This window comes from Antedon mediterranea, chromosome 6, assembly GCF_964355755.1.
Source record: "Antedon mediterranea chromosome 6, ecAntMedi1.1, whole genome shotgun sequence".
NCBI classification, from domain to species: domain Eukaryota; kingdom Metazoa; phylum Echinodermata; class Crinoidea; order Comatulida; family Antedonidae; genus Antedon; species Antedon mediterranea.
Window position 1 is genome coordinate 8,206,585 of NC_092675.1, and position 26,348 is coordinate 8,232,932.

The following is a 26,348-nucleotide window of genomic DNA, read 5'->3' on the forward strand; positions in this document are numbered from 1 at the left end:
TATCTAATGCAAAGTAAACAATGGAATTCACGAAATCTCCACTACAATACCACAAAGCTAAAGAAGTCCTTTTACTTCATTAAATCTTGTGTACAAAACAATTCATTCGAGTTACTACGATACCAACCAATTGTTGCTGTTCTTACCTCGTGTCTAATATCATTGGTCTTTATGATTCATATTAATCTTTATTGGTCTAATCATAAAAAAAAATGTAATACGAAAATGTTTATAAACTGCAAATAAAATGTAAAAATATACATAAATATGGTTAATAACATCTCATTAAATTGGTGGTATATTATTGTAAAATGCTTCACTAAAAGTAACATAAACATAATCACTTTACGATTGTCATGGTGTCATTTTTATGACATTCATGACAGACTACAATTTATATTGTCACGTCATTTTCGCCATGACTATAGTCTTTATTGTCATCACCATTGAACCACCATGACTACGATCATTATCATTATTTGTTATCATAATCATGGTTACAGTCATTGTCATTTATGTTATGTTATCATCACTGTCAAAACGGTCCAACATGTCTAGCTCCCCAGCTAGCAATCACACGTTGTACCGACGTTGGCGTAAGGTCAACAGTTACGTTGGGCCAACAACTTTAGGCGACGTAGGCCCGACGTAATTTTTTCCATCGGCCCTTAGTGGGCCCAACGCGTTGTACAGACATCGGAACAACGTGTTGGGGCGACGTCGGCCAAACGTCGTCGTTTATGGTTGGCTTGACATCTTTTACCGACGTAGGCCCGACGTTACTGTTACCAACGTAGGCCCGACGTAATTTTTTCCATCGGCCCTTAGTGGGCCCAACGCGTTGAACAGACATTGGAACAACGTGTTGGGGCGACGTCGGCCAAACGTCGTCGTTTATGGTTGGCTCGACATCTTATACCGCGACATAGGCCCGACGTAATATTTTCCGTCGGCCCTTAGTGGGCCCAACGCGTTGGACAGACATCGGAACAACGTGTTGGGGCGACGTCGGACAAACGTCGTTATTTATGGTTGGCTTAACAACTTTTACCGACGTAGGCCCGACGTTACGTTTACCAACGTAGGCCCAACGTTATTTTTTACATCGGCCCTTAGTGGGCCCAACGCGTTGGACAGACATTGCAACAACGTGTTCGGGCAACGTCGGACAAACGTCGTCATTTATGGTTGGCTTAACATCTTTTAACGATGTTGGCCCGACATGTGTTTGGTTGACGTCGGCTTAACGTCATATACATTACGTTGGTCTAATAACTTTTGATGACGTTGGTTCAACGTATTTTTTTATTTGTCGTGTCTAGGTTGGCTCAACGTGTTGGGTTGATGTCGGCTTAACGTCATTTATATTACATTGGTCTAACAACTTTTGATGACGTTGGTTTAACGTAATTGTTCTTCGTTGGGCATTAGTTCGCCCAATGTGTTGGGTCAACGTCGGCTTAAAGTCATAGATTACGTCGGTCATCGTATTTTGTATTCGTCGGTTATGCGTGAGCACAACGTGTTGGAGTAGCTGTGTTAATTTACATCGATTCACCGTAGTAAATAGATTGTACCATCGAATGAATATGAATGAAACTTAACAATTAAATAATGCCGGTACTCTGCAAATATTGGATTGGAAATTGTTTTTATTAAAGGTATAATTATTTAATGATAAACAATTTAAGTAAAACATTTAAAAACTAGACAATTAAAAATCAAATAAACTATATAGATTTGAACTCGTCTCTTAAGAATGTAAAAATGTATAATTAATTGCAACGTTTGATTACATTTTAATCAAGTTTTTAACATTTCATCAATTCGGAAGTTAATTTGAGCACACATTTAATCATGAGGGCCACTTTTCATCCTGAGGGGCTATAGATTACAATTTACTATATAGATTAAATTAATTAACCCATGTTGTTCAAATGTTGAGACATAATGAGGTCATCAAAATTAAAAAGTTTACTACTCATGCGAGGAATGATTTATTGAATAAGAAAATATTTAAAGCTGGGAGAAATGGGGTATCGATAAGCGAGATGCGCTCTTTTAAATATGAATAATAGTACCAAAGAAAAAACAAATCCTATTTTACAAAATCTACTGGCAATATGATGCCGTAAAAGCATCCAGTATACGGATAACCAACAATTCAAAAAAAAAGTTCATCATCATCATCTATGGTATCTTCGGCTTCGTCGGTGTTTGCTGCTGCTGCAGCTGCTACAAAGAGAAAAGAAAAGCAAGTTATTGTCAATTAACTGTAAATTATATGCGTTTACTAAATACACACATAGTGATTACAAACCATAAGCTATAGTAGAAAGCTTATCGCATTGCAATTTATTTAACACAATGTTAGTTTTTAGTAAAAGTTGTACAAATTTCAAAAAGCGCGCACCGCCGCCCTTTTACGTGCCCAATTAATTTTATTCCAAATCTTTTATCTTTTTGCTCAATTCATCATCTTCATGTTTACTTTGATAACGCCATCATACCAAAAAAAATAGAACATAATGTGGGTCCCGTAATTTCACCTATGCTACATTGTATATAGATGTACATATGCTGTAGATAATTATAACTCAGCACTATAAGCGTAAATGCATCAGGTCAAAAGATGCCATAATTATACAGTATCAACATTTTGCGATGGTATTTTAACGTAAGTGCATGATTTGTTTTAAAATAAATGTCAGTAAAATTATAAAATGACATCACTTATAATTCGTTAAAGAGACGAATTAAATTCTAGTTTGAAAATTAGTAGTCGTAATAAATAACCACCAGCATGGATTATTGTTGTTGCCGTCATGATGGTGGTTTAAAATGACTTGATACCTGATTTACAAGTAAAGTACAAACATCTTTAAATACTAAATTTAACTATTGAACTGACCTTTCTTCTTTTGTTCCCTAAGTTTTCTTCCCCCAGCTCTGTCCTTGCTGTATTTCAGCCAAGATTTTATTTTATTTTCACATGTGGCCTCCGTCATTCCGGTCCATGATCTTCTAGCTGAAACTGCAAAGTGTACAAACATTGTGCATCAACAGAATACTTTATCTCATGTGAAAAATATATAATCAAAAGCCTCTTGCTTCCCTATTAGCAAGATAAAACAAGCAATTATGCATTTGAAATAATTATTTTAATAATACTAAATAAGATTTTTAAAATATTATTTTGAAAACGAGGAAGAGACATCCAATTTTATGTGTGCATCTCCGTCCAAAATCAGTCAGACGGTAATTCATATACACACTTTGAAACACCAGTTCTCGTCAAATCACCGAAGCAATGTTGGGACCAGTGTATATCTTGGAATGGCGGGTGCTGTTTATTAGAGTATTTACCTTTTACAATTTTTGAAAGCTTTAGTCCTCTGAATCCCTTCTTATCCCCTCTTCCCATCCAATTAAATTCTGAGGCAAGTGTGTTTGAAAGCAGATGACCCATTATCCTATTGAGGACATCTGTTTCATTGTGGCCACCAAGACTGCATAATCGCAAAATCTAAAATATAAAAATAAAGAAATTGTTAAAACAAGACATTTTCAACATAACGTAGATGAAAAACATTAGTTAATATTGTTGATTAAAGTTTGCGGCACACCACGTAAATTAGTTCTGAAAAGAACTGTTGAGTTTCTCGACGTTTCGATCAATGTGCTTTAATCTTCCTCAGGAGGCCCATTCTCACTCATGAGGATGATCAAAGCACAAAACGCAAATTTGATTTCGCCATGCAAACCTTCAAACAATACATTAATCAATTTGGTTTAACATTAATTGAAATATTTGAATACATCCTATGTAAAGCAGAATGATTAATTAATTGAGAACGTTGTTATTATTATTTTAAGTAAAATATTAAACCTACTAGGGCCTTTTGATTTGCCTTTTCTTTAAGGCTTTCTTCAATATTCTGGATGTCATCCATTGAAGCCGCCGGCAAATCAAAAACATCATTAGTGTCACTGGCTTCCTCCGACATGGTACCTCTTTTTAAAATTGCTTGTAACAACAAGGAATTTTGCCGCACCTGGCCCTTTATTTCTTCAAGTAGCGTAAACATCTCATGATCTATTGATATGAAATAACGTTCTTAATACTTAAATTATTTATGTTTAAACAAATGTTGTAATAATTAGTAATGTTACATTGAAGCAGACAAAAACAAAAACCCAACAGTTACATCTATGAACACTATAATGACTTGCTTGCTGTAGTTATACAGTATTCTAAAAGTCTCCCTCCGTTATATTTAATTTTTTTTAAATTTATTCTGATTTTAGGCAAATTGCACAAACATATACACAAGATGCTCTACATAAACAAGAACTTATTATTAAGTCTTTGGGAGTGGAGTTGTAAATTGTCATGAGAAAAAAACCCTGACATATGACAGGGCTTGAACCCAGGACCCTTAGATTGGTAGACAAGCATCATAACCACCAAGCCACAGCTAAGTGTGTCATATTGAGATAAAATGGAAATATTATAGATGAAAAATTGAATATTTCTTACCATTACTTTTTGTTTCAAGTGAAGACGTACTTGCTATAAAAAGAAATGAAACGTAACATTATAACGTGCAATATAACCTTGATCCTATTATTGTATCTATCAGTATCTATATGCCTATTTGTCTATTCCCTCCTCCCCTGTACTAGAAACATAACATACCGTACGAATCCATGCTTTCATCGAGTGGTGGGGTGGTAGAAATGCTGTCATTTTCAGGCTCAAAATTAGGAAGAGCAGGTAAGCCGGGAGGTAGGCCCAAGTTTTATTTGGCTGGCGTGCTTGTTCTTGTAGCTTTATCGCTTTCAAAAAATCTGGCAGGTAAACTAAACAAATATATAAATGAATTAAATAATTAGAAATACTGTATCATAAACATTAAGTATGGGATCTCAAATTGTTATGGACCTTGCATGCTGACGTGCTTATTCATTCATTACTGTAAATCATTTAACTTTATTTCGGCCTTAATATCCATAGAAAACATTACATACAGTATTAACAGAAGTTCATCCACAAACTAAACATGAATTGATTTAACTAAAGGAAAAGCTCGTACTGATGTTACGACGTGCTGATTATAAGATCTAACATAACATGAACAATCAAAACCTTCAAATAATGAAAAATGCTGCTGAAAGGGTACAATAGTTCGTAATATGAAGTACTTAGTCTTATACCTTCTCTTTCTGGGCATTTCAACCTCACTGTCTGTGGTTTCTAAGTCTGACGTTTCTGTAGCTTTCTTCAGTTTTTGCCTTGCCCTCTCATATGTAGCTATACAAAAGAAGACATATACTACCAATTACTATACTAATTACTAATATGATGATTATTTTCGTCTACTTATGGTGACCAGTACGATCCGATTTAAACACTTTACCAATATTTTAAGTATGGGCCTAATAAGAACATTAAAATATACCTGTCTCTTCTAGGACCCGTATTTCAAACTCCTGCCACAGTTCTGTTGGTTTCTCCTGTATTTCTATTGCACGTTTTACTTTCTGGATGGACCGGTAATTAGGCCACCAGCATTTATCTTTTCTTGCACTAACCCAAGAAAGTGGGACGGCTTCCACTTCTTCTGAATTGTTAAAAACAACTACTGCATACATCTGCATTCATCAAATCCACAAAGAGCAATTCATAAGTTCTGTCACACATACAGTATTAGCAATAATGTTTGACTAATTTAGTTGTTTTTTTTTAGACACAATAACTATGAAGATAAATAATAGCCTATACCATGAAAAGAACTCTCCATAATGTTTAAATAACCTCTCTGTATTATGTATACAAATTTAACACCATGTTCTGTGAAAATTAGTAATATATTGCTAATTGAATACGTAGAACAAATTCATACAATAGAATTATCTCACAAGAGGTGAACAACAATTATATCGAGTAATAAAATGAAATATAAAATGAAAACTAAGTAAAAAATGAACACTTACAATGAATTTACAAATTTGGAGTAGAATGCCTTTATTATGCATTTTTAGTTTAGTTCAAAGAAATATTAACATCCTGTTTGCATTAAAAAATACATCAAGATGCGAACATATTTATTTAGAGGTCCACCTTAAAATAATGTAGACCTACCAACCGAGACTCAAATTCATAATGAAAATCATGATCATAATCCTAAATTGCTATGTTCTGTGTGGATTAATGGAACAGTTACAAAGCCAGCCTTGTACGGTAGTAATATGATCTTGGCTCTTATATCTGAAATTGAAAACTGGTAAAAGTGGCGCTTTAAACGTTTAACATATGCTATGTTTTATTTCCGTGAATCTAAAGGATATTGAAAAAAAGATGACGGCTCTCTAAATTTTACACATAGTAATGTTGGAACTGAATCAACAACAAGGATATTTTTGACCTGAAAATAGTCGTCACCAACAAGAATGGTATTATCACCTTGTTTGATTGATAGCGTGTACTCATCTTGAGTGTGTATTTCTGTGAATTGTAAACATCTGGGGAAATTAAGTGGAAGAGGACCTGAAAAATGTTGCTTTTTAAATGGGTTTACCTGTTTTTGCGTTGGAAATGGCCTATTAATTTCTGCTTCCTCTGATAATCTGCGAATTACTTGCTGAATAGGAAACTGTGGTTTCTTTATCATTCTCTTAATTTTTTTAAGATAGTTTTCATATGGGAATGATGAAAAATTATCCAATGGCCCAAATTTTCTTACATCATTTGCTAAGTGGATTAAAGCGTGAACATTATATATCAGCATATCTGACCCATACAACACTTTGCAATGTTGTACGAAAGAGCGAATAATTTGTTCTGCATAGCTACAGTACTTCATGCACATTGAAGGACTACATAATATTCTTATTCCTACATGGAACAATAAAAAATGATAGTACATATCCTGAGACAAATTATCCTTTAATGATATCAATGAAGAATACAGAAGAAAAGTTCGAAACTCTGTAGCTTTCCATCTATCCACCTCTGACAGCGAACGGCCCTTTCGAGCTAATTCGCGTGGCATATATGGAATAAATGAGACAATTGAATCAGATATATTATCAACTATGCGCCTTCCTAATCTAGTTTGCAAGGGACCTTTCATCCAAGTATGTAAAAGTCGTTTCATTATACCTAAACAAACCAAGTGCATAATATAATCTAACGGGAACTGTGAAACCATACCTATTTTGATTTTTTGAAGGCAGCTTTCTTTATGGTGATGATCCTCAGTTACCTTTTTATCGAACATGTCATCAGTTCTAATTTCCGCATTCATTTCAGGAAATGTCATTCTGTGATTTTTATACTCACCACTTTGGACACATTTATCACAGCCATAGTAACCATTGTGAGCTTTTGTACACTTTACAAATGACCTGGCAGGGGTGTCACAAATTACGTTTAAAATCGTAACATTAAATGTTGTGTCATGTACAGTAATCCCTTCAGTTTCAATTGTCAACATTTCCCTAACGAATTCATCTAGGTATGCATTTGCATCTGTTGGCTTAGAAGTTCCAACATACAACCCAATTATGAAAGGGCCAGTACTTTCATACAATTCCAGTCGGCCAAGTATTGGCCAAAATTGGACATTACTACTTTTAAAAAGTGGTAAACCATCAACGAAGATTTGTAGACGTAAACTAGTGATACCACAAAACTTGTCATCGACAGAAAAAATAGAAATTACATTTTTGGCAATTCCGAAATGATGGTATGTCCCTCCTGCAATGTCCTCTAGTCGGTATGAAGTAAGTGTATGTTTTAATGTTCGTGCATCTTTTGGAAGATTTGGTACACAAGTTTTAAGAATACTAAGAAGTGAAGTAACATGACATGATGGTGTTTGGCTCTCAATAGCCCATCTACAGAGTTCATTTCTTATCGTAGTTGAAGGATTAATGTTGTCTTCCTCATCATCGGACAGAGAACTAGAGGAAGTATTGCCCGGACTACTTGAAAAATAAGGAGGATGAGATAGGCTAAAATTACTACTACCCCCACCACTGGTAGTAGTGGTAGTATTAATAATAGTAGAACTAGTACTACTATTACTACGATCAATATCATTTATACTACTGCTGCTACTACTGCTGCTACTAATTTCAATTCTGCTGATATTACTACAACGTTTGGGACTATTTTTAGTTAGGCTACAACTGGAAGTAACACTACTACTACTTGCTTTATTAAGACTACTAACACTCTGGTCATCATGACTAGTAGTACTAGTAGTGACATTGTCAGTTTGGCTATTATCAGAAGGAGGTAGAGACGGAGTAATATTGACACTTCCGTCGTCAACGTGTTCATCATTATAATAACGTGGATTAATAGGCCTAATTACATTATCCGTATCAAAATTCACATTAGGCCTAGGCCTACCAATTTGCCCTACAATCTCATTAGCCCTTCTTTTGGCTCTATTGCGGAGAGTTCTTTTACAGTAAATTTTACTATTTACATTCATAGTTACAGTAATACAGTACTGTTTTAATAATTGTAAAATGTTGTTCAAATTAATATAATACAAATGTTCTATTATTACTCACTGTATTTGAAGAAGTCGAACAATTGATGAAACAGAAAAGGTCAATCAGGAACTTTTAAATAATATTTCAGTAGGCCTACAGTTTCGATGACAAAAAGTTTTTGAGCAGCAAGTTCTGAGCGTGATAAAGGGACGACAGCGTGTGCTAGAATGTTTTTTGGTCTTTTCAATGGTAAGCTACCGTCAAAATCAATCACGCTTGTAAATCAAATTCCAACAGGCAAGGACATTCGCGGACTGGAAAGTCAATCACAATCCGTTCATGATAAACGAATGCAATGTAAAGTAGTTTGACAGTAAGGTACCCATGTTACCCACATCATAGAATTTTGAAGAATGTTGGATTTGTATTCTATATATTATTATACTGTACTAGGCTCATCAACTAGATGACACGTACAAATAATATAGGCACTCAGTACTAAAAGTGTATATACTGTATATGCATCAGATATGCATCAGGTCATATCATAGTATATCGCAAACATTCAATTCAACATTTATTTCTACCAAAATCAAACATCAACATATGTATATTTAATAAACAAAAATATAGTAATAAAAATAAAAACAAAAACAAAAAGCATCATTTGGTCGAGGCAGAGATTCCATACAAAAAAGTATTACATCAAGTACACATAGACCCTGATGATTAAAGATTAAACGAACTGTTTGACAAAAATCCTAGCCGAATGAGAGAACGGAATAAGAGCAGTATGTATAGATACAAAATAGAATTAAATTAAATTACTGCAGTTCCATCACCACCACCTTGTCCCAATTCTTCTCAATTATTTTCTTGAGTCCAGATAAATTATGATTCATTGTAGTATAGGCTTACAGTATTCGTTTTTCCCGCGATAACTCCTATTAGGAGTTGCGGGTCGGAAAGTGTGAGTTGCGAGTCGGAAAGTGCGAATTGCGAGTCAGAAAGTGCGAGTTGCGGGTCGGAAAGTGCGAATTGTGAGTCAGAAAGTGCGAGTTGCGGGTCAGAAACTGCGAGTTGCTAGTCGGAAAGTGCGAGTTGCGAGTCGGAAAGTGCGAGTTGCGAGTCGGAAACTGCGAGTAGATATCGGGGTTGACAACATGCAGAATAAACACAAATACATGCTTTGTTCAAGTACACGTACAGTACATGATTGTAGGCATATGTCAAATGTATTACGTGTATTTAAAGTAACTTTAGCAGAGTACAGGGCCCACAACTACAATGTAGAAGGGATTATTATTACTTATACAGTATTGTTTGATGAATGTGTGATACAGTTGTATTTTAGTTGTTGTTCAACTCGATGATAAAATGTACACAAACTAAGATTGTAAAATGGGTGTAGCAATTATGACCTCATCGCATAACTTTGATATATATGAGTTAGTTTTTGATCAAACTGAAATAACTCATCATCTTTAAGAAGAAATTTAGATTATTATATTTTATTTTATTAATTTCGGCAAAAACAATTATACAAACATAACAATACAAAAAATAGCTAGATTTTGCGCCATGGAGCAACAAAAGAGGCTAACACAGCTTCTGTCGCCAATTAGGCGTGCCACAAAAAAGATGACATCTTACTTTAAGTCACAATCCCTTAATTGGTATAGCACACAACAAGTGTCCATGACAGGTAAATTTATTGGCCCTTTGGTTGGGAGAACCTAGTACAAAAGTCTGCATATAGACTTATTTATTTATTATGATTTATGAAAATGATTGTACAATTTAATAAAGTTAAAAGTAAAGTATAAAATAAAAATGCATTAAAATCATCTGGTATGCTAAACTGTCAGACTTCTTATATTTATTAGAAGGTAGCAGACACAAATACCTGCCCCAGGGTGGGAGTTATTTGCTTCATGGAGACCATGCATGATTGCAATGATTGAAATCACAGGTTAAATCCTTCACAGAAGAATTCATTTTGATTCATTATCTCTGAATCCCCATCCAACCACCAACCCCACCTCAGCTCATCCTCTCATTCTCAACCAACATCCACATACCATACATCCTTGAGATGGTTCAAATGTACACTTTAAATCAGATTATTTTGATACAACATTACCCCTAAATGCCAGTTTTTCCTTATTTTTGTACATGAACCTTTAAACAAAGAAAAATCTGCGAGATCTATCTTTTTGTATGAATGATGGTTATTTCTTTACCATGAAAGAGTTCGTCGTTTTTTTAATATTTACGGTTTAAAAACAAGAGTATATCCAATAACAATAAGCAATACAGCAGACGGAATTGTAATTTATAAACCGGGTTGGGGTAAGAGTCTCCACCAAGTCACATATAATTATACACCATCATTATCGTCGGTATAATGTTAATGTGAAATGTAAAAGAATATTTATATCAAGCACCTTGATTGAATTTGTTGTATTAAAAATCATTGTCAATTCAATGCAAGGTTTCGATTTTACATGAGATTATCATTCTTCATTGATCATCACATTATATATTGTTTATCTATCTATACATTCAAATCTACGAGTAGTGGTGTTCACAGAATGTCTACCCAGGGAGTTGTATACCTATGTACATTCTCCTTTGTGTTTAAATTAAGCATTTTGTAATCAAAATGTTGAGCTATTTGCTAGTTCACCATTCATATCATAACCTTGAATGATCTGTCTTCTGGGACTGTTTAGTGACCTTTGAGATATAAACACAGGATTTTATGAGAATTCTATGCAAATCATGCTTATTACAGTGTATTCTGTTTTCGTAAATGACCGATTGGACTCCAGGACATTCATATCGGCATGTGAATAAAGTAAAAAACAGAGAGCTATGGAAAGTTACAAATACCCAAATCAATTACAAAAAATAGACCCTTTTATCATTCATCATTGCAAAGTGTTAAAACAAAAATCAGTACATTGTTTATTGGAAAACATATCAAATAATTTACATAAATACATAGTCAAATATCGTATGCGGATAAAAAGGTATACATTCTGAACTCATTAAATTATTATTAACCAAATAGGTTTGATTGAATTTCAAACGGGCTAAACGGATGTTCACTGGTATTTGATATGGCCTAATTTTCTATTTATAATTAAATAAATAATTTCTATGTATAATATTAATGACCATTTATTACACTATCCAATACTGATAAAAAACCAAACTATTATGTATAAGAAAATCCTAAAATTGATTGTATTTGTAAAATAAAATATCACTGTATTATTTTACGAAACCTCATTAGGGCTTTTGTTTGTTGATTATGCCCAGTCGAATTTGAAAAACACTATGAAAGCACCAGCATATCAAGCGAGGGTTCCTAAATTTTTCTTATTCTCACAGATTTCCTCATTACATGATCGTTTTAAAATAATTAGTTAATTAAATTATATCACCGGGCGGCTAAGAATGAATGTTCTGTACCTACAGTGGGTCTGGGGTGTGTGTGTTTGTGTTACATTTCAAATGTGTTGTTTGGGCTGTATATATTTGAACCGATACATTTCTTTCATTTTTCTGTACATAGGTCTAATAATATAATTATGAATTATTACAATTGCCCAATTCTACTTAAAACATTCAATAGAATGAATTGAGTATGATTGGACATTAAAGTATGTATTGATTTATATCCAAAGGCAAATTACTGAAAAAATGACAATGCTGTGGCTGGATCTCAATGGAGATACAAAAAAAAGAGAAAGCTAAATCAAAACGATAAGTAAAACAGTCAGAAAAGTTAGCAGAGCTTTCGGCCAACACTAGCCCTTCATCAGTGCAAGTGATTTATATATATATATCGTCTCTGGCTTTTTTTAAAAACATTTAGGAGAGTACATCCGGGCATCCGTGTCAAGTCGACTCGATTTACACGTGGAATTAGTTACATATCCCATTCCCAAGAATACCTACAGTAATGCATTTTTGCACGCTGGTAGGAGTTTTTTTTTTATTTGATTTGAGTATTTAAAAACTTTAATTACTCTCTGTTTTTGCATACGCTGTTTTTGATACTTTATTCACATGCCGATGCGAATGTCCTTCAATCCTGTCGGTTGTTTACGATATAAGCATTGGCATTCGGTTTTCGTAAACAACCGACAGGATTGAAGGACATTTACATCGGCATGTGAATAAAGTATCAAAAACAGCGTATGCAAAAACAGAGAGTAATTAAAGTTTTTAAATACTCAAATCAAATAAAAAAAAATCAAATTATTTTATCATTCATCCTTAAAACACTATATGTTTATTTGGAAATGAAGTAAAAAACATGATGGGCCAATGTCGTGGAGACTTTTTCGCACCTCCAAATATGTTCAGTTACATCCATCAAAACTTAACATCCGCGTTTTCGAAACGGCCACCCGCACACACTTTTTATGTATCTTAACTGAAGGGGTATACGAATGTAATTTAAATAAAATGTTCTGCTGAATGAAATACATTAATAGCTAAAACGAAAACTAAAGAGCATCTCATCAATTATTTTTTAGAATTAATATGGTGTGAACTTTTAATTCGCTACTGCCCACAGTCCCACGTATCCCTCCAATTTACTGCGGACTGTAGCACCCCACACACCATTCCCTATTGTCAAACTATAATATCAGCTCACAGAGTTTTAACACGTCACGGGTCTCGCATTTTTAATGAAACACACATTTCGCACAAACACTGTGTAGGCCTACGCGCATCTTTTGTTGAACTTACGCATTACAGTATCTGTTGCTCCGATATTGTAATAAACGTCAGGTTGGTAATTCCCCCTCCTCCCCCAACCGGAGCCAATGCGTATATGTAATGTTGCATACAGCGCAAACAGAGAGCAATTTAAGTTTTTAAACACAATGTTTATTTGGAGAAATGATTTAGTACAAATATCGTACAGTACATATGGATAAAAGTAGTATAATTCGTATTTAATAATTTCAAAATCCAAACAAAATAAATAGTGAAATTAGTACATTTTAAAGAGAAGTACCAATTACGAAATCATTTTTTAATATATCCCCGCAACATGTGTAGGCCTAAATATTTTTTCATTCAGCTTTTTTTTTTATCATTTTCAATTTCGGTTTTTGACATAGGCCTAATAATAAGTGAAAATATGCTCAAAATGGTCTAAATGTACTTCATTTCATTTTCTATATATATGTTTTTTGTTTATAATATTTACAAATAGTATACATGTATTAAGATACGCGCCTGTTGTTTATTTATTTTGCTGTCAATCACCGATTTAAATGTGTGTTGAAATAAATAAATGAAATTGATTATTGAATTGAAAATGCAGAATTATTAATATGGGTGAAAACATGGTAATGCTATACAATAATAGGTGTACTATTATCGGTATAAATTATAAATGTATCGATCAAAGTAAATGGCTAAATATTTATGTTAAAAAAGTATGAACCATATATTTCTATGAATGTGTAAATTAATGTATTCCCAATAAAATAGTATAATAATACAGTATGTTGAATAAACTCGGGCGGAATAATACCGTACATAAAAAACATAATCATTTTCTTATCGAAATGTTTACATTTATAATGTAAGTAAATATTTATTCATTTTTTTACATTTTTTAAAACAAAAAAAGTGCACTTTTCTGTTGTTTTTTGTTTAATTAATTTTAATTAAAAATTATTACAACAAACCTATCTAACCTTTCTATTATTGTCACTGATAATATGTTTTGAGTCAGATTGTTTTCAATAAAAAAAGTTAAAACAATTCATTTGACTTTCAATGTACTATGTTGGTTCAGGAAGTGTGTGTGCACATTTAAGACCTAAATCAGATGTTGAATCTGAAGAAAAGAAGTATAAGCGGATACTCTTTCAAAGAACTCCAAGAAGATTCACACAAAAATATTTACTTTCCAATAAAATAGTATATTACTGTAGTATACAATACAGTATGTTGAATAAACTCGAGCGGAATAATAACGTACATAAAAAACATAATCATTTTCTTATCGAAAAGTGCCCTCTCTAGTTTTCTATTGATTTATTAATTATTTATAATTAATTAATGGGTAAGGTTAACATGTTTTTAACATTTAATGTAGGAAGTTGGATCTACTCCTAACAAAATTTCATATCTCCAAATTTCAACAACGTTGTCTAATTACTTCAATAAATATCATATTTAACATCACAAATTAGGGTTATTGAAGGAATTTTTGCCTAAAAACATATATAAAAAACGTCGATAAAAAATACTTTTCGTATTTAAAAACAGTTGAAACTCGTTTTATATGTTCAATATAGGTTGCTCTATTCACAGAAACAAAATTGCTTTCATAACCCTTTTCTGTTGGTTTTTTTTTTTTAAATCGTTATTAGGTTGAAAAAATGAGTTGGAATTGTATGGTCGTTCATAAGTGTAAATTTTGTAAAAACGTAAATCACAACAATCAGTGAATTATGGTTTGATATTTATTTTTCTTTAGCAATATGGATAGAGCAACTTATATTGAATATTCACACCAAGTATCAAATGTTTTTAAATACGAAAAGTATTTTTTATCGAAAATTATTAGCAAAAATTCAATCCATAATCCTAATTTGTGATGTTAAATGTGATATTTATTGAAGTGCTTTGTCTACCTTGTTGAAATTTGGAGATATGAAACTTTGTTAGGAGTAGAACCAACTTCTAACATTAAAAGTTAAAAATATTTTAATATTACCCATTAATTAATTATTAATAATTATTAAATCAATAGAAAACTAGAGAGGGCACTTTTCGACAAGAAAATGAATGTTTTTTTATGTGCGTTAATATTCCGCTCGAGTTTATTCAATGCTCTGTAATGTATACCATTATACAATTTTATTAGGAAGTAATTGTTTTTGTGTGAATCTAGGTTAGATAGGAATTGTTGTGATAATTTTAATTAAAATTAATTAAACAAAAACAACAGAAAAAGTGCACCGATTTGTTTTAAAAAAATGAATAAATGTTTACATACATTATAAATGAAACATAATATAACTATTTTAGTAATGCATACACAAGTACAGAATATTATATCAGAAATCAATGAATCATGTGTCTAAAAGTGTCTTTAATTTGCTTTGAGACAAATTTGATGCCATTGGCCTATACACAAAATCAAGGCAATTAGACAAAATATTTACTTAAACAATATTAATACTATTAATAGGCATAAAATAATAGGGTATATCAACTTTCCTTAAAGAATAACAGTATAGGGCCTTACAAATTTATTTAACAAGACAAATAATATATAACATATGAACTATATTAATACTTTGTTCAACAATTTATACACTGCTTACATAATAATGTATTATTTTAATTTTATGTCTTGCGCATTATTTCTTTCTTTATCCACATTTTTGTATCTCATCATTTTTTGTTTTACGTTCGGTAATTTAGAACATAACATAACATAAGTTTATAAGCCCAAATAGTTCATTAACATTCATGTACAATTTTTATTTTTACATAAATTAAATTTGAAGCCTCTGTAGAATTTAGTTACTTTGGAGTATATAATATAATACACACATATATCTTACTACGAATTAAACTTAACCTATGCCTACTTTTTAGTTTTTATAATATCAGCGAACATTACAGATCATGAACGTTATAACATCGTTTTCTGAGACCGTTTATTGTTTGACCATTTGTCAATTCGTTATTAGCTTCTCTTATATTGCGAAAAAATGGAGGTGTATTCCCAATATCTATCTTGACAAATGTTTTTAAATAAATTTAATGTTAGGCTGTTGAAATGAAAATGCAATTAAACGTATTATCAGTGGAATGAACTTAATCGTTTTTCTTTATTTTGCATTTATGATGTATGGTGGTATGGTTGCATTTTTCCGTTTAGAAAAATAGCCAAGTACATATTTCAATATTTATCTTTTAATACCAATAATTGGTTCCTTGTAAATTGTAGATTTTGTATTTTCATTAATTTTATAAGATCTTTGATTACATTCAGTTTCTTGAATGGGGGCGCCATTTATTTTAAATGGAACCATAATTAGGATGACCATCATTAAATCAATCATTCCATTTCAATAGCTGCATTCAAACGATAAGTGTACAGACATTCTCTTAATATATAAAGTTAGATGTCCTAATTAATGTTCAAAAATATTTAGAAACAATCTAAAGAAGAATATAGGCCTACTTTTCTTTAATATTCATATCAAAACATAATATTGCATTTTGTTTGAATCAACTTTTCTATGTGGGGTATTGTATTATTTAGTAAGTTGTCAATCAGTTACTCTATCAAGTTTGGAATAAACACGATATGTTTGTAATATTTAAGCGTTGGTACGACGTTTAAAATCCGACTTAACCAGTAATACAATTGTTACTATAAAGTCAATGTGAAACAAGTCAATGTAATGTCGTTGACAATTGCTGACGTTGGCTTAACAAACTTTTATTTGACGTTAAACTGACGCTAGAATAGTGACCATAAATGATTGTATTTTGCATCAATTTCAAGCGTTGGCACGACGTTTGATATCAGACTTAACGTATACAACTATAAGCCAACGTCTGCATGACGTGGAACAAGTCAATGTAATGTTGTTGACAATTGCTGACGTTGGCTTAACAACTTTTATTTGACGTTAAACTGACGCTAGAATAGTGACCATAAATGATTGTATTTTGCGTCAATTTCAAGCGTTGGTATGACGTTTGATATCAGATTTAACGTATACAACTATTAGCCAACGTCTGCATGACGTGGAACAAGTCAATGTAATATTTTTGACAATTGCTGACGTTGGCTTAACAACTTTCATTTGACGTTAAACTGACGCTAGAATAGTGACCATAAATGCTAGTATTTTGCGTCAATTTCAAGCGTTGGCACGACGTTTGATATCAGACTTAACGTATACAACTATTAGCCAACGTCTGCATGACGTGGAACAAGTCAATGTAATGTTGTTGACAATTGCTGACGTTGGCTTAACAACTTTTATTTGACGTTAAACTGACGCTAGAATAGTGACCATAAATGATTGTATTTTGCGTCAATTTCAAGCGTTGGCACGACGTTTGATATCAGACTTAACGTATACAACTATTAGCCAACGTCTGTATGACGTGGAACAAGTCAATGTAATGTTGTTGACAATTGCTGACGTTGGCTTAACAACTTTTATTTGACGTTAAACTGACGCTAGAATAGTGACCATAAATGATTGTATTTTGCGTCAATTTCAAGCGTTGGTATGACGTTTGATATCAGACTTAACGTAATACAACTATTAGCCAACGTCTGCATGACGTGGAACAAGTCAATGTAATATTTTTGACAATTGCTGACGTTGGCTTAACAACTTTTATTTTACGTTAAACTGACGCTAGAATAGTGACCATAAATGCTAGTATTTTGCGTCAATTTCAAGCGTTGGCACGACGTTTGATATCAGACTTAACGTATACAACTATTAGCCAACGTCTGCATGACGTGGAACAAGTCAATGTAATCTTGTTGACAATTGCTGACGTTGGCTTAACAACTTTTATTTGACGTTAAACTGACGCTAGAATAGTGACCATAAATGATTGTATTTTGCGTCAATTTCAAGCGTTGGCACGACGTTTGATATCAGACTTAACGTATACAACTATTAGCCAACGTCTGTATGACGTGGAACAAGTCAATGTAATGTTGTTGACAATTGCTGACGTTGGCTTAACAACTTTTATTTGACGTTAAACTGACGCTAGAATAGTGACCATAAATGCTAGTATTTTGCGTCAATTTCAAGCGTTGGCACGACGTTTGATATCAGACTTAACGTATACAACTTTTAGCCAACGTCTGCATGACGTGGAACAAGTCAATGTAATGTTGTTGACAATTGCTGACGTTGGCTTAACAACTTTTATTTGACGTTAAACTGACGCTAGAATAGTGACCATAAATGATTGTATTTTGCGTCAATTTCAAGCGTTGGCACGACGTTTGATATCAGACTTAACGTATACAACTATTAGCCAACGTCTGTATGACGTGGAACAAGTCAATGTAATGTTGTTGACAATTGCTGACGTTGGCTTAACAACTTTTATTTGACGTTAAACTGACGCTAGAATAGTGACCATAAATGCTAGTATTTTGCGTCAATTTCAAGCGTTGGCACGACGTTTGATATCAGACTTAACGTATACAACGTTTAGCCAACGTCTGCATGACGTGGAACAAGTCAATGTAATGTTGTTGACAATTGCTGACGTTGGCTTAACAACTTTTATTTGACGTTAAACTGACGCTAGAATAGTGACCATAAATGATTGTATTTTGCGTCAATTTCAAGCGTTGGTATGACGTTTGATATCAGACTTAACGTATACAACTATAAGCCAACGTCTGTATGACGTGGAACAAGTCAATGTAATATTTTTGACAATTGCTGACGTTGGCTTAACAACTTTTATTTGACGTTAAACTGACGCTAGAATAGTGACCATAAATGATAGTATTTTGCGTCAATTTCAAGCGTTGGCACGACGTTTGATATCAGACTTAACGTATACAACTATTAGCCAACGTCTGCATGACGTGGAACAAGTCAATGTAATATTTTTGACAATTGCTGACGTTGGCTTAACAACTTTTATTTGACGTTAAACTGACGCTAGAATAGTGACCATAAATGATAGTATTTTGCGTCAATTTCAAGCGTTGGCACGACGTTTGATATCCGACTTAACGTATACAACTATAAGCCAACGTCTGTATGACGTGGAACAAGTCAATGTAATGTTGTTGACAATTGCTGACGTTGGCTTAACAACTTTTATTTGACGTTGAATCGACATAAATGAACAACCCAAATGCTTAAAGTCTTGTATCCAATTTCAAACGTTGGGTAGACGTTAAAATGCCTACATAAATTTTACAACCATTAGCCGATGTTGGTGCAACGTGAGGAAAATGACTTTAGTGTGTCGACATTCGCTAACGGTGAACCAACGACTAATGGCGACGTTAAACCAACAATAATTTGCCGACTTGATAAGTTGTCATATATTGGCAAATTGTCAACGTTGTGACGACGTTTGATTGTTGACAACTCTTTACAACGTTTTGCCAACGTTGATGCGACGTGTCAAAATTACTTTAATATGTTGACGTTTGCAGACGTTGTGCCAACCAATGATAACGACGTCAAACTGACGTTGGATTTATGTAATCGCAAGGCACATTTTTTTGTCAATTTTTCAACGTAAATACGACGTCGGCAGGACGTTAGGTTAACAACCATTAAATTCACGACTTATAGTACACGTTGTAATAACGTTGTAATAACGTCGGCAATTTGCCCGCGACTTTGTCAACGTCTGCCGACGCTTGCCGACGTCGGGCCAATGTCAAATTGCTAGCTGGGTCATCTGTCATCTTTTGTATGATTAGTCCTAGTATAAATCGTTATTAATGCATATTTTAATATTAAAGTTGATCGTCTTATAGGCCTAATTCGCTTCTATACCCGGACCCGGATGCGATTTTTTTTTCGTACATAAGTTGGGGACCCCCTCATGAAACGTCACAAAATAAACATGAATAATTCATCAGTTAAATTTGTTGTTCCGTGTGCACCCAAGCGTATAGCAACACGAAGTGATTACACAACTGCGATACGATTCTTTCTACAATAATAGGCCTAGGATTCTCTAGGTCAATTCACGTGATTGCCTTCGCGCACTCTTCTTAACACACACGTCCACTATGCAAAATGTGTCGAGTCGAGGCTAATCGACAGCTAGGCAAGACATTAAACTAAGTAGTAATTGGACATAGCCCCGAAAGCTTAGACCCACAATAATAAAGAATGTAATTTGTGTACTGTAATTTTTTAATTCTGCTTTTATTATCAAACAATATGGATGTATGTACTCAAAGGAACTTTAAAAATTCGCGTATATGAACACATGAGATGGGAAGATTAGACCCACGAGAATAAAAAATGTATTTTTGTGTAATGTTTATTGTTTAATTTTGCTGACTTATTACTCGGACTGTGTCATACCTAACACACACGTCACACACACCCACCACACAGCTACTACTAGAATATACAGGGGTTTAGAGACTAGTAATTAGGCCTAATAGTATCAATAGAAACTATAATTTTAACACGTAATTCTTTAGTAATAAAATAAATTAAAAACACCACAAACTAAAGGCTGATTATTTCGACAATCCACACAAAACGCCGCTATTCTATTATGAAATCGCACGCGGCAACCACAGCGGAGATAGGCCTAGAATCGTACCGCACTTGTGTAATCACTTCTTGTTGCTATACGCTTGGGTGCACACGGAACAAGAAAATTTAACTGATGAATTATTCATGTTTATTTTGTGACGTTTCATGAGGGGGTCCTCAACTTATGTACGAAAAAAAAAATCGCCGGCCGGCCGCCGATGGTATATTTATTTCCTTTTTATCGTTTAATAGCATTGGCGTTTTGGGAGTTTTGATTATTGAAAAGCGACGGCGAAACACTGTTGTCGGTCGTCTACTAAATAATAGAGAGTTTACGAAACACGACGGAGAGGGACGACGACGGATTACCAGTGCGCGCTGATGCGTGAAAAGCTGGTTGTCGTCCACTTTAAAAAGTTCGTTTACGATACGCGATGGGACGACGTCGCGTCACGCTCGGCTTGATATGTCTGTAAACAATCATCATGGCGTTCGTACAAGATGCATTAAATATCGCACTTTACGATGATATAATTGACCCTGAGGAGTATTTACTTTTGTATGATTTTAATAAATGCAATAATATAAATGTACAGTACAAAGATTACAATAATTTTAATCTTGCATCGTACAATGACGACGAATGCAACGTGTTTTTCAGGTAAGTCACCACCAACCAATCATTAGTAGGGCCTAAGTAAAGCCTAATCTAGTAAAGCCTAATCTAGTAAAGCCTAATCTAGTAAAGCCTATATTTTATGAAAGCAAATAGCTGATAGTAGGTCTAAATTCAATTGAATTTACGTCAATAAGTTCATTACTAATAAAAGTAGTGTAATTTGATAATTAAAAACAAAAATCAAATTAAATTAATTATTTATTTATAGGCCTAACTAAGCCTAGGGCCTAGGCTAGAAAGTAGGCATTTATACTAGCGAACTAGACTTACCTTGTCTAGAGATAAATGGAGAAAATCAAAGAATAGTTTATAATGGTTATAAGCGTGTTCACTCATTAACATTTCAATCAGTCGTCACACCAAATGGACTTATAGCAAATCTGTTTGGACCCATCGAAGGATGTCCCGTCAGCGATTTTTTTTTTCGTACATAAGTTGGGGACCCCCTCATGAAACGTCACAAAATAAACATGAATAATTCATCAGTTAAATTTTCTTGTTCCGTGTGCACCCAAGCGTATAGCAACAAGAAGTGATTACACAAGTGCGGTACGATTCTAGGCCTAGCCTATCTCCTCTGTTGAAGAATAGCGGCGTTTTGTGTGGATTGTCGAAATAATCGGCCTTTAGTTTATGGTGTTTTTAATATAATTTATTACTAAAGAATTACGTGTTAAAATTATAGTTTCTATTAATACTATTAGGCCTAATTATTAGTCTCTAAACCCATGTCTATTCTAGTAGTAGCTGTGTGGATGTGTGTGACGTGTGTGTGTGTTAGGTATGACCAAAGATAGTTACACTATCTTTGGTATGACACAATCCGAGTAATAAGTCAGCAAAATTAAACAATAAACATTACACAAAAATACATTTTTTATTCTCGTGGGTCAAATCTTCCCATCTCATGTGTTCATATACGCGCATTTTTAAAGTTCCTTTGAGTACATTGCATATTGTTTGATAATTGATAGCAGAATTAAAAAAATACAGTACACAAATTATACACATTCTTTATTCTTGTGGGTCTAAGCTTTCTTTGGGCTATGTCCAAGGGTTCTAGGACACCTACCCCCTAGACAGTTACCCCCCGGATATTTACCACCCGGACAACTACCCCCTTAGGACAACTACCCCCCGGACAACTACCCCCCGGACAACTACCCCCTTAGGACAACTACCCCCTTAGGACAACAACCCCCCGGACAACTACCCCCCGGACAACTACCCCCTTAGGACAACTACCCCCTTAGGATAACTACCCCCCGGATAACTACCCCCCGGTCAACTACCCCCCGGTCAACTACCCCCCCCCCCCCCCCCCAATCCAAAAGTAGACAAACGGTTTCTGTAAAAATGAAATCATCTGTTTTTAACGGGTGTTTCGAAACTAGAGACCCGAGACCAGAGACCTGACACGAGACCCAATACGAAAAGGGAGACCTATATTTGGGTCTCCCTTTTCGTATATTAGGGTCTCCCTTTTCGTATAGTGTGGTCTCTCTTTTCGTATAGTGGGGTCTCCCTTTTCGTATATTTGGGTCTCCCTTTTCGTATATTTAGGTCTCCCTTTTCGTATATTAGGGTCTCTCTTTTCGTATAGTGGGGTCTCCCTTTTCGTACGTGGGTCTCTCTTTTCGTATATTTAGGTCTCCCTTTTCGTATTGGGTCTCGGGTCTGTAGTTTCGAAACACCCGTTTTTAACCGATTATTCTGTTTAACAGCACGCTAGACCCTAGATGTGCTAGATTTAAAGTACCGTATTTATTGACAAAACGGCCTGGGCTGTTTATTGTTTAGGTGGTTTTTAGGTGGACATTTATTGGAAGAAAGTTGTTTATTCAATGGGAGGGGGTATAATCTAATGGAAATAGACGCCGATTATTAATTCCATATGATGTTTCATGGGAGTGACATGATCACCGTTTATTTGAGGGGAATTTATTTAAAGATCGCCGTTTATTCGGTGAGTGAACATTGAGGTCAAATATCAAAAGTGATATTATTCTTCAAGTGTACAAAAATACATAGGCCTATATGACAAATTTGAGACAAAAATTAATTCTTTTAAGACCAGTGGTTATCGAAGCATTGTCCTGACGCAAACATTATTATTATTATTAGCGAACCCAGTCTTTACAGTAAATACAGGGAGTACTATATAATACGTTCGACTATCCTATGATCATGTGTGACAATCTTCAGTTTAAACCAGGCTATATTTATGTTCAATCTTTTACTTTTGTTTACAATAATGAATAGTAATTCGTCAAAGTAACGAATTAAAATATAGTTATTAATTCCTATTATGCACTGTTGCAGAGTCAGGTTGTTGAATGGTCTGGGTGGTAGTTGTCCGTCCGGGGGGGTAGTTGTTCTAAAGGGATAGTTTTCTGGGTGGTAGTTGTCCAGGGGTTAGTTGTCCTACGGAGGTAGTTGTCCTAAAATATTATTTGCCCTCGGAGTATTGTCCAGGTCCAGGAGGTAGTTGTCCTACGGGGAGTATTGTGTCAGAGGTAGTTGTCCGCGGGGTAATTACCCGGGGGGGGGGGGGTTGTCAGGGGGTAATTGTTCCTAGGGGGTAATTGTCCGGGGGTAATTGTTCCTAGGGGGTAATTGTCCGGGGGTTAGTTGTCCAGGGGTTAGTTGTCCTACGGAGGTAGTTGTCCTAAAAGATTATTTGCCCTCGGAGTATTGTCCAGGAAGTAGTTGTCCTACGGGGAGTATTGTGTCAGAGGTAGTTGTCCGGGGGGTAATTGTCCGGGGGGTAATTGTCCGGGGGGTAATTGTCCGGGAGGTAATTGTCCGGGGGGTAATTGTTCCTAGGGGGTAATTGTCCGGGGGGTAGTTGTCCGGGGGGTAGTTGTCCTAAGGGGGTTGTTGTCCTAAGGGGGTAGTTGTCCGGGGGGTATTTGTCCGGGGGGTAGTTGTCCTAAAGGGGTAGTTGTCCTAAGGGGGTATAGTGGTCCAGGTGGTGGTTGTCCGGGGGGTAGTTTTCCGGGTGGTAAATGTCCAGGGGGTGAATATCCGGATACGATGTCCAAGAACGCTTGGGTGCACACGGAACAACAACTGCGATACGATTCTTTCTACAATAATAGGCCTAGGATTCTAGGTCAATTCACGTGATTGCCTTCGCGCACTCTTCTTCACACACACGTCCACTATGCAAAATGTGTCGAGGCTAATCGACAGCTAGGCAAAACATTAAACTAAGTAGTAATTGGACATAGCCCAAAGACACAAGTCACACACACCCACACAGCTACTACTACTAGAATATACAGGGGTTTAGAGACTAGTAATTAGGCCTAATAGTATCAATAGAAACTATAATTTTAACACGTAATTCTTTAGTAATAAACTATATTAAAAACACCATAAACTAAAGGCTGATTATTTCGACAATCCACACAAAACTCCGCTATTCTATTATGAAATCAGCGGAGATAGGCCTAGAATCGTACCGCACTTGTGTAATCACTTCTTGTTGCTATACGCTTGGGTGCACACGGAACAAGAAAATTTAACTGATGAATTATTCATGTTTATTTTGTGACGTTTCATGATGGGGTCCCCAACTTATGTACGAAAAAAAAAATCGCGTCCCGTCATGATGCCTTCATGTTGAGGGAATCATACCTACTACACAAGTTAGGACGCAATGCCGTACGTCGAAATGGAGATCCCCTTTGTATCTATGCATACCCCTTCGTGTTCATTTACAGGCTCCGTTTAAAGGAAATTTAACACAGGCTCAAGTTGACTGCAACAGATATATGAGCCAGGTTAAAGTATCTGTTGAATGGCATTGTAGAAAACTGGAAATTTGTAGACTTTAAGAAAACACAAAAAATAGTGCAATTGGGAAAATTTATGTAGTTTGTTGTCTGTTGTCAAATGCCCACACTTGTCTTTATGGCAATATTACGTCAAGAACCTTTCAACTCGATCCGCCTGCCCTTGAGGAATATTTCCGATAAGTTACACAAGCAATACAAGTTTTAATTAAACAAAAATGATTTTAAAACGTTTAAAATGTTTAAATATTATTAATTTTAATACAGTAATAATCCATTCAGATTACTCAGTAAGTTTTGTATACAGTATAATATTGTTCACTTTAAAAGTTGTTATTGCATTTTTTTAAATATTTCATATTAATTTACTAATTACTTATTTATACACTTTTATTGACAATGTGTATTACAGTGTAGGCCTATTACAGTATATGCAATTTGTTTAAAATATATTTATGTTAAGTATAGGAAAATTTCATACTGTAACAATAAAAAAATGCATTTATAGTACTGTAAATTTACTCAAATGTTTAGATTTTATATTGCACATTAATGTTTACTACAGAAAACTTTAAAAGTTGTTGATATTGCACAATTATAATTACTTAATATATATACACTTTTATTATTAAACTTCATGACCTATAGGGTCTGATACAGAAAAGGCTAATTGAGTCATGAGAAATATCATAAGACCATACTTCATGGTCTTTGGATGAAATGTAAATAAAAATATTACTAAGCACTAAATGTACAAAGTGGTCTCCAGAAAAGGATGACCAGCTAGTGGAGATGGTGAGAGGAGATGATTATACTGGATCCTTTCCAGTACAGAGAAAGAACACAGCAACGTGGAAAAGTATGGAAAGACATTGCAAGCAATAATTCACCATCTTTTGACATCAACTTAGATGGAACAGATGTGAGGGATCGGTGGAATATATTAAAGGAAAAGTTGAGGGCAAAATTCAATAATGAGATAAGGGGGAAACATAGAAGAGAAGATTTGCTAAGTTAATATAAGATGAATGGAGTGATGGAGCACAAGCTGCAGGTAAAGCG

General features: G+C 34.5%; 2 protein-coding genes and 1 pseudogene across 6 annotated transcripts in view; 2 read left to right on the top strand and 1 right to left on the bottom strand.

Annotated features, from left to right (window-relative positions):
• The window catches only part of LOC140050981 (uncharacterized), a 92,584-nt gene that overhangs the window by 11,189 nt on the left and 55,047 nt on the right, over nucleotides 1-26,348 (top strand). The gene's annotated exons all lie outside the window — the stretch shown is intronic.
• LOC140050985 (uncharacterized) lies at nucleotides 1,141-8,406 on the bottom strand. 2 transcript variants are annotated; one of them, XM_072096034.1, is made up of 4 exons: nucleotides 8,036-8,406; nucleotides 3,367-3,526; nucleotides 2,912-3,034; nucleotides 1,141-2,235 (listed from the first exon to the last, which is right to left on the bottom strand). In XM_072096034.1, exons 1-4 carry the CDS (start codon nucleotides 8,105-8,107, stop codon nucleotides 2,165-2,167), a joined length of 426 nt encoding a protein of 141 aa, XP_071952135.1. In that variant the 5' UTR covers nucleotides 8,108-8,406; the 3' UTR covers nucleotides 1,141-2,164. The 2 variants fall into 2 exon arrangements, with proteins under 2 accessions (XP_071952135.1, XP_071952138.1); XM_072096037.1 differs by having other exon boundaries at nucleotides 8,168-8,203.
• On the top strand, nucleotides 21,441-25,469 carry LOC140051702 (uncharacterized; annotated as a pseudogene).

Coding starts and splice junctions, on each gene's coding strand:
- LOC140050985 (XM_072096034.1), bottom strand. CDS start 8,107: ATGATATTGATCGTAGTAATAGTAGTACTAGTTCTACTATTATTAATA. Junction 3,527..8,035: donor CACTACTACCAGTGGTGGGG/GTAGTAGTAATT, acceptor TTTATATTTTAG/ATTTTGCGATTATGCAGTCT. Junction 2,236..2,911: donor TAGGGAACAAAAGAAGAAAG/GTCAGTTCAATA, acceptor TTCTCTTTGTAG/CAGCTGCAGCAGCAGCAAAC.